This window comes from Lissotriton helveticus, chromosome 7 (assembly GCF_964261635.1).
Source record: "Lissotriton helveticus chromosome 7, aLisHel1.1, whole genome shotgun sequence".
NCBI lineage: Eukaryota > Metazoa > Chordata > Amphibia > Caudata > Salamandridae > Lissotriton > Lissotriton helveticus.
The window spans coordinates 172,290,944-172,304,871 of NC_136068.1; the positions used below are offsets into that span (position 1 = coordinate 172,290,944).

Here is a 13,928-nt window from a genome sequence, read left to right on the forward strand (position 1 = left end):
CGCCTGGCATCGATCGAGACAGTGCATCCATTCAGTAACCAGGGTCAAGTAGGCAAAAACACTTTCTATATCTGAAGTGCCGAAAATGTACAGGAGAAGAAACTGGTTGTGACGCAAGAGGGTCACAATAAGACTAGTTGGCTGGCAGAACTGCATTTCCATTAACTGTCCAAATTTTGGCTATTGTATACAGGGAAAAATGTTTTTGGGCCGCAGTAGCTAGCACACACGTATGGAGAAATATGCTGGGCATCCAGTTAAGACCTTTTCAACAAAACGCCAGACTTTGAACACATGACGTAAGGTGATGCAGGAAAGAGATGGAGTTGTTACCTGTGGAACAAGAGGAATTCGAATAGTGTCTCCCTACCTCGAACACATTAGGTGAGTGGGCAAATCTCCTATAAAGCCCCTACACCACTGTTCTATAATGTGATATACACCACTATTTGCCACTCTGGGCCACATGCATCAAGAAATGTTGCATTCGCAAACGAATGAATGAATGAATGAAATCCAATTTATAGCGCGCTACTAAGCCCAATGGGCGTCAAGGCGCCTAACCAAAAGAGAATGCTAGATGGAACAGATATGAATCCTTACTGGTAGGCCATGATAAAGCACCAAGTTTTGAGCACTTTTTTAAAAAGGGCCAGGGACGGTTGGGCCTTAATCTCCAGGGGGAGGGCATTCCATAACCGAGGGGCAACGATGGAAAATGCTCTACTACCCCATCTGGCCTTACTCACGCGGTGAACTACAAGCAGATTCCTCTCCGAGGATCGGAGAGCCCTACTAGGGACATGGCGGGTTAGAAGGGAACCCAAGGGATCCAAGGGACCAGCCAAGAGAGCTCTATAGGCCAGGCACAGGAGCTTAAATGAGATCCTCTGTTGTATGGGAAGCCAATGCAGGCTCTTCCTAGCCATTGTAGCAGAGGATGCATTAGGTACTGCCAGAACGAATCTCGCGGCCGCGTTCTGCACAACCTGAAGGCGCTGGATGAGGCCCTTGTTAGAATCTGCATAAAGTACATTGCAGTAGTCCAACCTGGAACCCACCAATGCCACCACAATCTGCTTACGTGCCTGGGGGGACAGATAGTGAAGGATTCTTTTAAGGATCTTGATGACCCCCCAGCAAGTGGCCACCGTTCTGTTGACCTGAAGGGTCATGGACAGCGAGGTGTCAAATATAACGCCGAGATTCCTGGCCGATTGGGAGGGAGTGGGGCAGGCTCCCAAGGAAGGAGGCCACCAAATATCCTGGTCTTTGCCAAAGACCAGGACCTCTGTTTTATCGCAGTTCAACTTTAGGGCAAACAGGCCGATTCGCAGAATTTGCCTGTATGCTAACACAAAAAAAGGTTTTTCCACATGTATCAAACCCTATTTTGCGTTTCGGTAACCTGTTACCCAATCGCAAAATGGGCTTGTGATTCAGGGTTTGGAAGGGGCATGTTTAGGAAGTCTATTCCAGATACCCAATCGAAACGGTTTCTATGAATATTTTGTGACCGTGAATGCGCCTGCAAAACATTCGCATTCTACCACCACCTTCACGTTGGGGGTAACCCTTTCGCAAATCGAAGGGCACCCCAAATGACCCCTTCAACTTTGGGAATGATGGCAAAAAAGTTTTTTGAGAGCAGGCAGTGGGACCACTGCCTGCTGTTAAAAAATATGAAAAGAAAAACTTCTTAAAGGTAAACTGGCTGCATTAAAAAAAAAAAATGAATGCCGGATTGAAAAGCAATCATGTACATGGTGGTCTGCTGACCCCAGCAGACCACTATCACCGTGATTTTAGCGATTCCTAGGGGAGGTCACAAATTGCGACCTACCTCATTAAAATGAATGAGGTAGGTCAATTTGCAACCCCTTAGGAATTGCTAAATGAAACTCTTGGAGTTTCATGGACTAGGACTAGAGATTACCCAATTTCGATTCGCTTAAAATCGCAATTAGGTCATCACTATTCCAAATGTTGATACTGTGGCTCAATATATGCCCATCTGGATATTTATAGTGTCTCTCTTCGCCTTCAAGCGAATGAGTGAATTCCAGTCTAAGTGTCACACTCTCACCGAAGTTGTTAGATAAATACTATCTATGCTATTGTCATTTACCGGTCACTTTCCATTTAAACTGCTTGCAATGCAAATTATAAGCAACGGTGTCACCTGCATTGGGACCAGCTCTCCAATCCAGCTGCAAAAATGAAGGTCAGAGCTTTCAGATGTGCTATGTTTTAACTTTTGGAATAACCAAAGTGCAGTTTTCTCTCAACATTACTTTGTCTTGGGTGGAAGCCAGAACGTGAGCATGCTATTGTCCAAGGGACACTGCAAAAGAACAACTTCGGAGGACAGGGACTTGACAACAGGGAATTTTTCTTACAGAGATACAAGGTTGAAACTAATAAATGAAGAACTATGCTGACTGAGGGAGTACTATGAGGTACTTGTAAACAATGAAGGATCATTTCTCAATGGAAAAGATTCTTGACTGTGTTGAAATAACTGGTGCTCCTATCTCTAGATGTAATCCTAACAATTAACAAGTGCCTGACATAAGGAATAGACTGGTTTTAGAATTAGGATGTACAAAGAAAACATTGAAAACACAGAAAATTATAAGATATATTCCTGCCCACAAGACCGAGCAGCACCCTAGTGCAGACTGCAGACAAGGCTCTGGCATCTCCGATACCTTTAGAGACACCAAGAATCCCATATAGTGGCTCTTTTTAGCATATTAATTGAAAAATAAATTTACTTACCCATGGTGGCTCCAAAACTATCTTGGCTTTCCATCATTCTTGGGCTCCCCATCACGTTCTGCTTTGGCAATGAAGAGAATGAATTGACGCTTCTCATAGGCGGACTGGTACCTACGTTCATAGGGCTATCCAGAGACATTGCACGATTGAAAGGTGGGCGAGTCATCTGTGCAGACTGTGGACTCCGCATGCCTCCTAAAATCGAATAAAATTCTCATCATAAATGATAAATAAAACATTACTTAAACATATCCTTTATCAAATGTTGACTGTACAACTGCACAGTAAACTGAAGACAGGTTGTAATCTCACGTTAAACCATACAACCTATTTAAGACATAGGTTCTAGTACTGCAGTGGAATCACTGGCATTCTTGAAATCAGAGTACTGCCCATTCAACAGCAATATCTACTGGTTCTGAGGGTCATTTCAACATACGTGTGTACAGTGTCATTTTTTCCAAAGAACCGAGGAAAAGGTATGTCGATATAAAGTGTTTTTCAAGCAGATAGGGTGCTTGTGGAATTAAAGAAGGTGGCAGTTTATCTTGAATGAATTTCGCTTTGACTAACAGAATTTGCATACCATTCTTAAACCTTTGAGTTTACACAGTAGAAGAAAGATTATCAACTTCATCAGGACTGCGAAGAGTTAACACAAGTTCTTTTGAATTTTGACTATATAACAGAGGGTAGCTTTGTTGTAATCCTTCACAGTGTTGACAGTTAAAGTGTTGTCAAGGCTGGGTTTCCATAGGGGTTGGGTGTCTTTAGTAGTAGATTCTGTGATTCTTATCCAAATATTTTTTGGACCATGTTTCTGCAACGTTCTGGTACCTGAATGAGGACAACAAAATGGGTTCTTACCTGTTGGAGTAGTTTTACAGCTTGAAGAGGTTTCTGAATTGATAAACTGTGCATTATTCTGCCATCTAGTGGTTGGGTCCAGAATTATTTTGTAAAGTAGTAGTAGTCCAATTTGTTAGATTTTTGTCGGACATCAACTGTCCTACCATTTGGTGTCTAATCCAGCCTTTCGGGACGTCATATGCCCTCCCCGGAAGCTACCACGTCTGGTCATCTTGAATTTTTTTTTGGATTGCTCTCATCTTCTGAGGAGTTGGGCGGGTTGCACGTGAACCCAGAAATTTCTTGAAGCTGCAAAACTACTCCTGCAGGTAAGAAACCATTTCGTTCTGAAGTGCAAATCTTTCCTGGCTTCATATGCAGACGCGGTTTTTAACTTGGTGGTGGTTGGGTTGAAAAGGAGTTTGAGCTTGTAAATAAAGGTTTCAATACTCTGTCCCACTTGAGCTTCCTTATTCATTTGAATGTATAAGCAGTAGTGCTTTGTAAAAGTGTACACGGATGACCGAGTAGCAGCTCTGCAAATGTCTTGCAAAGCTATATTTGCAGGAAAGTCTATTGTTGCTACTTTTTTGTGTGTAGAGTGAGCCCTTGGTTTAAATTGAAGTTGTACTCCTGCTGTTTCATGGCACATTTGTATTGTGTGTGAGATCCATCTAGAAATGGTACTATTTTTACAGTTTTCCCTTTTTTGTATTTTTTGCAAATGACACAAACACTTGTTTTCCTCGCCTGATAGGTCTAGTTTTCTCCCTATAATACATTATTGCCCTTTTGGCGTCTATCGTGTGTTGAGCTCTCTGCTGGGGTTTTTGGATCCTGAAAGAAGCTTGGTATTTGAATTGATTAATGTGAACAAATTATATAATCATTGGTAAGAAATGAGTCTGTCCTCATGACTATTCTGCCTTTGTGTATTTGCATATATGACTCCTGTAATGTGAGTGCTTGTAATTCACTCACTCTGAGATGGCATTATCATAAGGAAAGCCGTCTTTAAAGTGACCATTTTTAAGTACGCTTTGCGAAGTGGTTCGAAAGGATTTTCATTAATTGTGTTAGCCAACACTAGATTTCATTTTAATGTCGGAGTTAGTGATTTTCTTGAAGATGCTAATCTTTCTGCTCCCTCTAGGAATCTTTTGATCACTAGTGTGGTGAAGAAACTCCTTGCTATATGGCCCCTTGTGAAAGCAACTATTGCTGTCAAAAGGACATCTAGTTGTTTTGACAAATGGGCTATAAATGTAGTAGTACATTTCATAGATAAAGTTACAGCAATGACGAGGTTGAGAAGGCAACCCACTGTCATAAGTTGAAAAAGAGGAAGACTGGTGTAGCTTGTGGAGTCTAGTGAATTTAAGAAGGCCGTAGCTGCAGCCACGCCATGCTCGCTCGCTGACGTCAAATCTGTACACTACTTTCCACGCCAGAAGCGCAGAACCATGCAAGACACTGACCACTGGTGCACAAAAACTAGGGTGCTGAAAGGAAATCCTTAACCCTAGAAGTCAGTTCGCAGAACTGGGAGGATGGGTGAGGCGGCAAGGAACCTCTAACTAATCTATGTCTCTTACAGATATATTGTTATTGATGGTAACTTGTTCATTTGAAAGAGACAATTAGTTATAGATTCCTTACCTTATGAACAAATGAACAAGTTACTTACCTTCGGTAACGCTTTTTCTGGTAGATACAGTATCTGCCTGTGGATTCCTCACCTTGTGAATATCCCCCTTTGGTCAGCAACATTCGGAATTTTTCTTCGTAGCACGCCGGCGTGAGCGACGTCATAGGAGCACGGCATCGCGCGCGACTCCGTCTGACGTCACCGACTCCTTATTAGACCCACGTCGGCGTGATGACGTCAGTTCCGCCCTTTTTTCCGTGCCTTCTAGGCACCCGGACGGACCAACGACAGTAAATATACATTTATACAGTGTACACAGTACATACAAATCAAAACTGCACACAAAGTGCATAGCAAAAGTATCAAAAAACAGAAAACAAATACATAAAACCAGGTATAGCAGAGCGGACAACGGGGAGGCGGGTGGGCATGTGAGGAATCCACAGGCAGATACTGTATCTACCAGAAAAAGCGTTACCGAAGGTAAGTAACTTGTTCTTCTGAGAGATACATCTGCCGTGTGGATTCCTCACCTTGTGAATAGAGTCCCATAGCAGTCCCCACTCCCGGAGGAGGGTGTCCACTCTGCTATACCAGGAAATCTTGGAGGACAGAGCGCACGAAGTGGCCGTCCCTCCTCACCTCGGTATCCAAGCAGTAGTGCTTCGCGAAAGTGTGGAGGGAGGCCCAAGTCGCGGCCCTGCAAATGTCCTCAACAGGAACACCTCTAGACAAAGCAGATGTTGCAGACTTTGCTCTAGTTGAATGTGCTCCAATACCCTCAGGAGGGTCCTTACCCGCCAAGGAGTAGCAAATCTTGATGCACAGGATTATCCACCTGGAAAGTGTGCGTTTGTGCACCGCTCTGCCCTTCTTGCAGCCAGCAAAACCCACGAAGAGCTGATCGTCAATACAATAGTCTTTAGTCCTATCAAGATAGAAACTAACTGCTCTCTTTGGGTCCAAGCGATGAAGCCTCTCCTCCTCCTTGGAAGGGTGTAGGGGAGGATAGAGGGTAGGAGGGTAATGGATTGTCCTAGATGGAAGAGAGTTACCACCTTAGGAAGAAAAGCAGCCCTGGTCCTGAGAAACATTCTTTCAGCATGAATGGTCAAGAAGGGAGGCTTGGAACTAAGAGCCTGAAGCTCACTTACCCTCCTTGCCGAGGTAATTGCAACCAAGAAGACCGTTTTAAAAGATAGTAGTCTCATGGGATACTTGTGCAAGGGTTCGAAGGGAGAACCCATCAAATAGGTTAACAGAAGATTCAAATTCCAATGTGGAACAACAAATGCAGAAGGAGGGAACTTAGAGAGACCCTTCAAAAATCTTAAAACCACCGGAGACTTAAAAAGAGAAGGCTGATCCGGCAAACAGAGAAAAGCCGATAGGGCTGAAAGATACCCCTTGACAGTGGCAACAGCAAATCCTTGCTGCGCCAGAGAAAGAGCAAACTGCAAAATGTCAGACAAATGAGCCTTCAAAGGGTCAACATCCCTCTCCCTACACCAAGAGACAAATTTAGACCACCTATACGAATAGATGGACTTAGTGGAGTCACGCCTGGCAGAAAGAATGACATCCACAACATCATGAGGGAGAGAAAAGGAATTCAGGTTGCCCCGTTCAATCTCCAGGCATGAAGGTGTAATGTCTGGAGGTGGGGGTGTAGAACCTGCCCCTCCATCTGAGAGAGGAGGTCTGCCCTGAAAGGGAGACGGAGCGGTGGGTGAGAGGAGAGGTGGAGAAGGTCCGTGTACCACACCCTTCTTGGCCAATCCGGGGCGACCAATATGACTTGGGCCCGGTCCTGGCGAATCTTCCTCAGAACCCGAGGAATCAAGGGTATGGGGGGGGGGGAACGCGTAAAGGAGTTGATTTCCCCAACTCAACTGAAACGCGTCCCCCAGAGCTCCTTGCATCGGATACTGGAGACTGCATAATGACAGGCAGTGAGCATTCTCGCGAGTGGCGAACAGGTCCACCTGAGGAGTCCCCCACATCTGAAAGATGTCGTGAACAACCTCCGGGTGAAGCCTCCACTCGTGGTCGGCAGAGAACTGCCGACTGAGAACGTCTGCACGAACGTTCAGAACTCCGGCCAGATGATTTGCCATCAGACAAATCTGATGATCCTGAACCCAGGACCAGAGACGCAGAGCCTCTCTGCAGAGACACTGCGACCCTACTCCTCCCTGCTTGTTGATGTACCACATCGTGGTCGTGTTGTCCGTCAGGACCTGAATCGATTGACCGCGAAGGGAAGGGAGGAAGGCCTTGAGCGCCAGACGCATCGCCCGCAACTCTAGAAGGTGGATATGAAGCAACCTTTCCTCCGGAGACCAAAGACCTTTGATCTCCAGATCCCCCAGATGAGCACCCCACCCGAGAGTGGATGCATCCGTTATCACTGTGGCAACCGATGGAGGAAGATGGAAAGGCTTTCCCTGAGACAGATTGCCTTCCACACTCCACCATGACAGATCCGCTGCAGTTTCTCTGGAGATCCTCACTGACTCCCCGAGATCTCCGTTGTGCTGAAACCACTGCCTGCGGAGGCACCACTGGAGTGCCCTCATGTGCCAGCGTGTATGGTTGACCAACAGAATACAAGAAGCCATCAGACCGAGTAGACGAAGGACCTTCAGGACTGGAACAACCGCTCCATTGTGAAATAAAGGAATCACCTCCTGTATGTCGCGAATCCTTTGAGGTGGAGGGAATGCACGACATACAGTAGTGTCCAGTACCGCACCTATGAACAGGTTGCGCTGGGAGGGCACCAGGTGAGACTTGGGCACGTTTATCGAAAAACCCAATCTGTACAACAGCTGCGATGTCACTTGCAGATGATGGAGCACCTTCTCGGGCGACTCTGCCTTGATCAGCCAGTCGTCCAGAGAGGGGAACACAGGAATCCCAGACCTTCTGAGATGTGCAGCCACCACTGCCATCACCTTGGTGAATACTCGAGGCGCAGTAGTAAGTCCAAACGGAAGGACCGCAAACTGGTAGTGCTGCGATCCCACCGTAAAACGGAGATACTTTCTGTGCGACTTCAGGATTGGGATGTGAAAGTACGCATCCTGCAAGTCGATCGACACCATCCAGTCTTCTTCCATCAGCGCCTGAAGAACCTGTGCAAGTGTGAGCATTTTGAACTTCTCCTGCTTGAGATAGAGGTTCAAAATCCTGAGGTCCAGGATTGGACGTAACCTGCCATCCTTCTTGGGGATCAGGAAATACCGGGAGTAGCACCCCTGACCCCTTTCTTGCTCTGGAACCACCTCTATCGCACCTTTTCAAAACAGTGCCAGGACTTCTTCCTGCAGGAGAAGCAGGTGGTCCTCCGAACAATAACCTTGGCAAGGAGGGTAATTGGGAGGGAACTCCTGGAAAGGAAGTGCATACCCATTTTCTACGAGATTGAGAACCCAAAGATCTGATGTAACCGATTCCCAATCCCGTAGAAAATGAGTAAGCAGACACCCTACCGGACCCGCATGATCCAGAACGGTGGATCTAGGGCTGCTTTGCTGTTGTAGGTGGGGGGTGGGTATTAGAGGAGGAAGTGGAGGAGGCTTGGCGTCCACGAGCACGGCCCCTCTGTTTACCTCTGTATGATCTATACAAAGGGTTCTGCTGCTGCTGTTGGCCTTGCTTATAGGAACGAAAAGTGGATCTACCAAATCCTCTAAACTTCCTAGTGGCAGAACCTCTAGTCTGAAGGCCCAAAGACCTCGCCGTAGCCCGGCTATCTTTGAACCTCTCTAAAGCCACATCCGCTTTCTTTTCAAAGAGGCCTGTCCCGTCAAATGGCAAGTCCATCAAAGTGGATTGTACATCTGTTGAGAAATCGGATGATTTTAGCCATGCGGCCCTTCTGGTGGCAACAGTAGAGCCCATAATCCTGGCAACAGAGTCCGCTGTGTCCATCCCACTCTGAATTACCAAGCGGGCTGCAGCTGGAGTATCGGAGACCACTTCATTGAAGTTCTTTCTATCATCCTCTGGAAGCTTAGATGACAATTGTTTCACAGAGTCCATCAATGCATGAACATATCTCCCTAGCAGGCAAGTAGCGTTAGTAGATTTTAGAGCCATGCTACCTGAGGAGAAAATCTTTTTTGCAGACTGATCCAATTTTTTAGAGTCCTTGTCTGCTGGTACTTGTGGAAATGAACCTGCAGACCTGTTGGAACAAGCGGCCTGTACCACCAGACTCTCCGGAGAAGGATGTGAAGAGAGAAACTCGGGGTCACCAGGTGCCACCCTGTAACGTCTTGCTACAGACCTGGAAACCGCAGGAGCAGTCAACGGTCTCTTCCAGACCTCCATTATTGGTTCAGTTAAAGCCTCAGTGAATTGAAGTGTAGGCTCTAAAAAAGATGAAGGAGAGTGCAAAATCTCTGTGAGGATGTTAGGTTTGTACTCAACAGTAGGTAAGGTCAGATTGAGTAGATCCGCAGCCTTCCTAATAACAACATGGTAGGGTGCCACGTCCTTAGATGGTGCATCAGAAACTGATGGTAAACCCCACTCAGGAGAGAGTTCCAGACCACTAGCACTATGTAGGTCTTCAAAACAGTCCCCTTGATCTAGAAGTTCACCTTTCTCTACATCAGAATCTTCATACCTCTTTTCTTCCAAGAGGCGCTGAGCTCTGCGTCTCGACCACTCCAAACGAACCGAAGTCGATGGATCCGGTAACGACTCTGACGGAGCCGGATCCGGCGTCGAACGAGGAGCCGGGGCAGCTGGAGGACGAGACTCACGAACCGGCGTGGCACCTCGATCCAAATCACGAGGTCGATCCGGAGCCGGCGAAGCCGTATGCAGAGTCGATGACCTCGGTGGCGCCGTACCGAGCCAAGGTGTATAAGGCGCCGGCATGAACGGCATAAAAGGAGCTGGGGCGTAAGCCTGAGTAATGCCCAAGTTGTAAGACAATGGACCCATGGGACCAGTTGGTGCACCAGAGGGGTACATTGCTCTCGTATAAACTCCAAACATCGCATTAAGGAAATGCGAGGGGTCCTGACCAGGAAAGGGAGGGTACGAACCTACTGGTTGTTCTGAAGGAGGCTGCTCCGGCATCGGTTCATCCTGGCCCTCTTGATTTACAGGGACTTCTACCGGAGTCGGAGCTCGAGGAACCTCCTCTTCTTCATACTCCGAAGAATGGTGAGACTCCGGCTTCGGTTCTTGTTCCGGAATCGGGGAACCTCCAAGAGACTGTAAAGGAGAAGGTGAAACGAAGTCCTTATGATGCTTTCGAGACTTCTTCTTCGAATCCGAAGACTCTTTTTCAGAATGATGTCTCGAGCTATGTTTTCTCCTCTTGTGCTTCTTCGAGGAGCCCGAAGCATGACCCGAAGCCAACTTGGATCCAGACCTCGACCTCTCTGGATCTCGACCTCGCTCTGGACCTCGACCTCAAAGCCGATCTCGACTTCGAACGCGACTGCTGTCTCGACTACGAGCGTTTGGACGTCAACCTCGAAGATCTCCCAGTGTCTCTTCCCTTTACCTTCGCAAGAAGAAGTTTAGCTTCACGTTCTCGTAAGGCCTTAGGATTCATTTTGAAGCAGGATCGACAGTTTTTAACATCGTGGTCCGATCCAAGACACCACAAACAATCGTTATGTGGATCGGTAATAGACATCATACGAGCACAAGATCCGCACTGTTTGAATCCTGTCTTCCTCGACGACATTCGACGAAGAAGAAACACTCAAAATAGAAACAGTAACACAAAAAAGTAAGAAGTTACTATGTGTCACAGAAGATCCCAGAAACCGTTCGCGTCGACGACGCGGAAAAAGGGAACTGACGTCATCACGCCGACGTGGGTCTAATAAGGAGTCGCGCGCGATGCCGTGCTCCTATGACGTCGCTCACGCCGGCGTGCTACGAAGAAAAATTCCGAATGTTGCTGACGCAAGGGGGATATTCACAAGGTGAGGAATCCACACGGCAGATGCATCTATCAGAAACCACAGCAAGATCAACCCCAGAGGTGGGTCTGCGAACCAAGTTCACATTAGAAAGTCCTGGAGAACAGAACAGCCAAAGAAGCAGTCTCTCCGGACTTGGCTGTCCAGGAAGTAGTATTTTGTGAACGTGTGCAGAGATGCCCACGTAGCCGCCTGACCTGTTTTAGCGCTGATGGAGCGAGATAGAAAACAAAATTTTGTTTAAACTCGCAAAGTCACATTTCCATAACATGAATAATAATATTAATGATTTGTGATGTATTGTGCTAATACAATTTAGATTAAACTTTACACATGGGGGGACTAACATGTGTGCTCATAAACGTGCATAAGTGTTGCATCTTTTTGTTCGTGCAAAATAATAAACTAATTATTGTTTTCGTTTTTGTCATTACTAACTGCAGCAAACCTAAAAGAGGCATGTGCTTATTTTGCTTTTCCTTGTCTATGTGACGTCATTTCTACTATTCTAGGTGCACATAAGTTTCATGGATTCATGAAGATTGGTAGATATAAACGCTGCTTTATTTGTTTGCATTTGCTAGGTAACATTAGACTAATTGGGAGGGTTAATTAATTAGTAAACCTAGGGTGGATACAGAATCAACATTGTTTCTTACATTAATACTTTTCTTGTGTTTGTTTATTACTAGAAAGCATAAGTTGCCTGCTTTTGGGCCTAGTTTGCTCGAGTTTGCTAAAGCTGAATTTTACTTCTACAAAAGTCACGAGATGCCCATTCTGAAAAAGTGTTCGTCAAAGCTGCATTCACTAAACAAACCTGACATGCTGTCACCATTTTGTCGGACGTAGCCAAGGTCGGAAAACAGTGATAAAGGACAATTTTGTCAGCTCTAACTTGGCACCCGCGGAAGTGAAACGAACACTGTGAGAACATTATTTTACAATTGTTGCAAACCAAGGAAGCTCTTGGTTGCATTCGGAAAAAACAATGGTCTTTAAGAAACGTGACCTAATGGAAGTTTTGAAATGTGGGTGACATGTCACTTGTCACTCTCAACCAATGGGACTTCGTGGATTTATGAAAACTTTCCTTCGCTTAGTTTAGCTAGCATAGAAAGGTATAAAAAGTCATGCCCTTAGGGATGGGCTGGCTGCTGCTTTCTGACTTTCCGATGAGGGTGAAGTGCTGTTGGACTTTGCGTGGAGCACGTAAGAATCCTCAAAGAACTTTACTTTATTTTCCATTTATTTAGCTTAGCTAGGGACTTAGGCTTTAGAAATGCTAAACATTTAAAACCTTACTTAAACTTTGAATTTCTTACTTAAACTGTGTTTTTCTCATGAAACTTTTTAAACTTGCTTACTTTAATGCTAATAAAATTGCATTTATAAAACTACATTTTGAAATACCATAATTTAGTAAATAAAATCTTACTTTTGACAAACAAGCTGGTCTTGATTATTCAGAAGTGCAGGTTACCATTAGCTAGATCACATTACAAATGGTGGTCGTTTAATTAGTTAGGAATTGTTATAATGATAATATTCCTTCCGCAGATGTATAAAATTGTATATATTTTGTAAATAAGGTGTACATAGGTTTAATTTGACCACCTGATTCAGTAGGCTCAAATATGTCATGTTTATAAATGGGTCCATAAGTTAGTGTAGAATTTCATTTATAGGTTATGAAGTTGGGTAGCGTTGTTTATGATATATTTTCTATAGGCCGCTGGATCAATTCTCTGGTAGCAGAAATTGATGGTTGCTAAGGGTAACCAAGGTAATATGTTAGTTGCTAAGGATTACTAAAGTGTTATGGTATGGAAATAGGATCGATGTTTTAACACATGTTGAGTGTTTTTCGTGCTATCCGTAAGCTATACCGGTATAGATTGTGTGGCGAGAAATTAGTCACGCAAGTCATCTGTTCTGTTTGCAGTGATATCGCCGAGTATCACAATTGGTATCGCCGTGTACCATAGTGTTGTCGCCGTGCAGCACAGTATTAGGGCTAGGTGTGAATCTTGTAAAGTGAGGGTTTTCTAAGAAATTAGAGCAGCATGAGAATAGGGACAAAGCGCCTTCCATAAAACTCACTGTGATAAAAGTATTAGTTATATCCGAGCTTGAGTGAAGGGCAGAGTAACGTCGGTGCATGATTATCTATAAACAGGTTAGAGTCCTGTAGGGGTACATGTTTTATATCTATAAACAGGTGAGAGCCCTGTACGGATAACGTCGTTATTTTGCTAACGGTGCATGATTTCTATAAACAGGTGAGAGTCCTGTACGGATTTCATGTGTGTTTGAATTTAGGGAATTTTCCGTGCGAAAGTGCGAGTTTGATTTGTAATTTATGTTCAAGTGGAACTCTTAGAACTGTCACTTCGCGGTGCGTTCAGAGGAAAACGAGTTCATAATTTTACGTGTTAGAAGGGTGGGGTAAGAGTTACTCTACTAACAATTGAGAATTATCCTTAGTGTGAATAGCGCCGACTATTCCGAAGTGTGGATACTTGAATGTATGTAAACTATCCTAAATAGTGAAACAAACAGATGAGTCCTTATTGTCATTGTTTAAGAATTAATTTACACTGAAAAGTGTTCTTAAAATGGCGTTGTGAAAAGATTTTGTGAAGGAGGGGTAAGCGCTAGGAGTGAGAAGCGAGAAACCGCAGCTGCTGTGT

At 45.1% G+C, this 13,928-nt stretch overlaps 1 protein-coding gene across 5 annotated transcripts in view; it reads right to left on the reverse strand.

Moving 5' to 3' along the window:
* The window catches only part of NCOA3 (nuclear receptor coactivator 3), a 551,775-nt gene that overhangs the window by 254,765 nt on the left and 283,082 nt on the right, over positions 1-13,928 (reverse strand). For all 5 annotated transcript variants that reach the window (XM_078651867.1, XM_078651866.1, XM_078651869.1 and 2 more), the window contains one exon: positions 2,782-2,976. In XM_078651867.1, the coding sequence (XP_078507993.1) occupies positions 2,782-2,976 (195 nt within the window). The remainder of the gene's footprint in view (positions 1-2,781; positions 2,977-13,928) is intronic.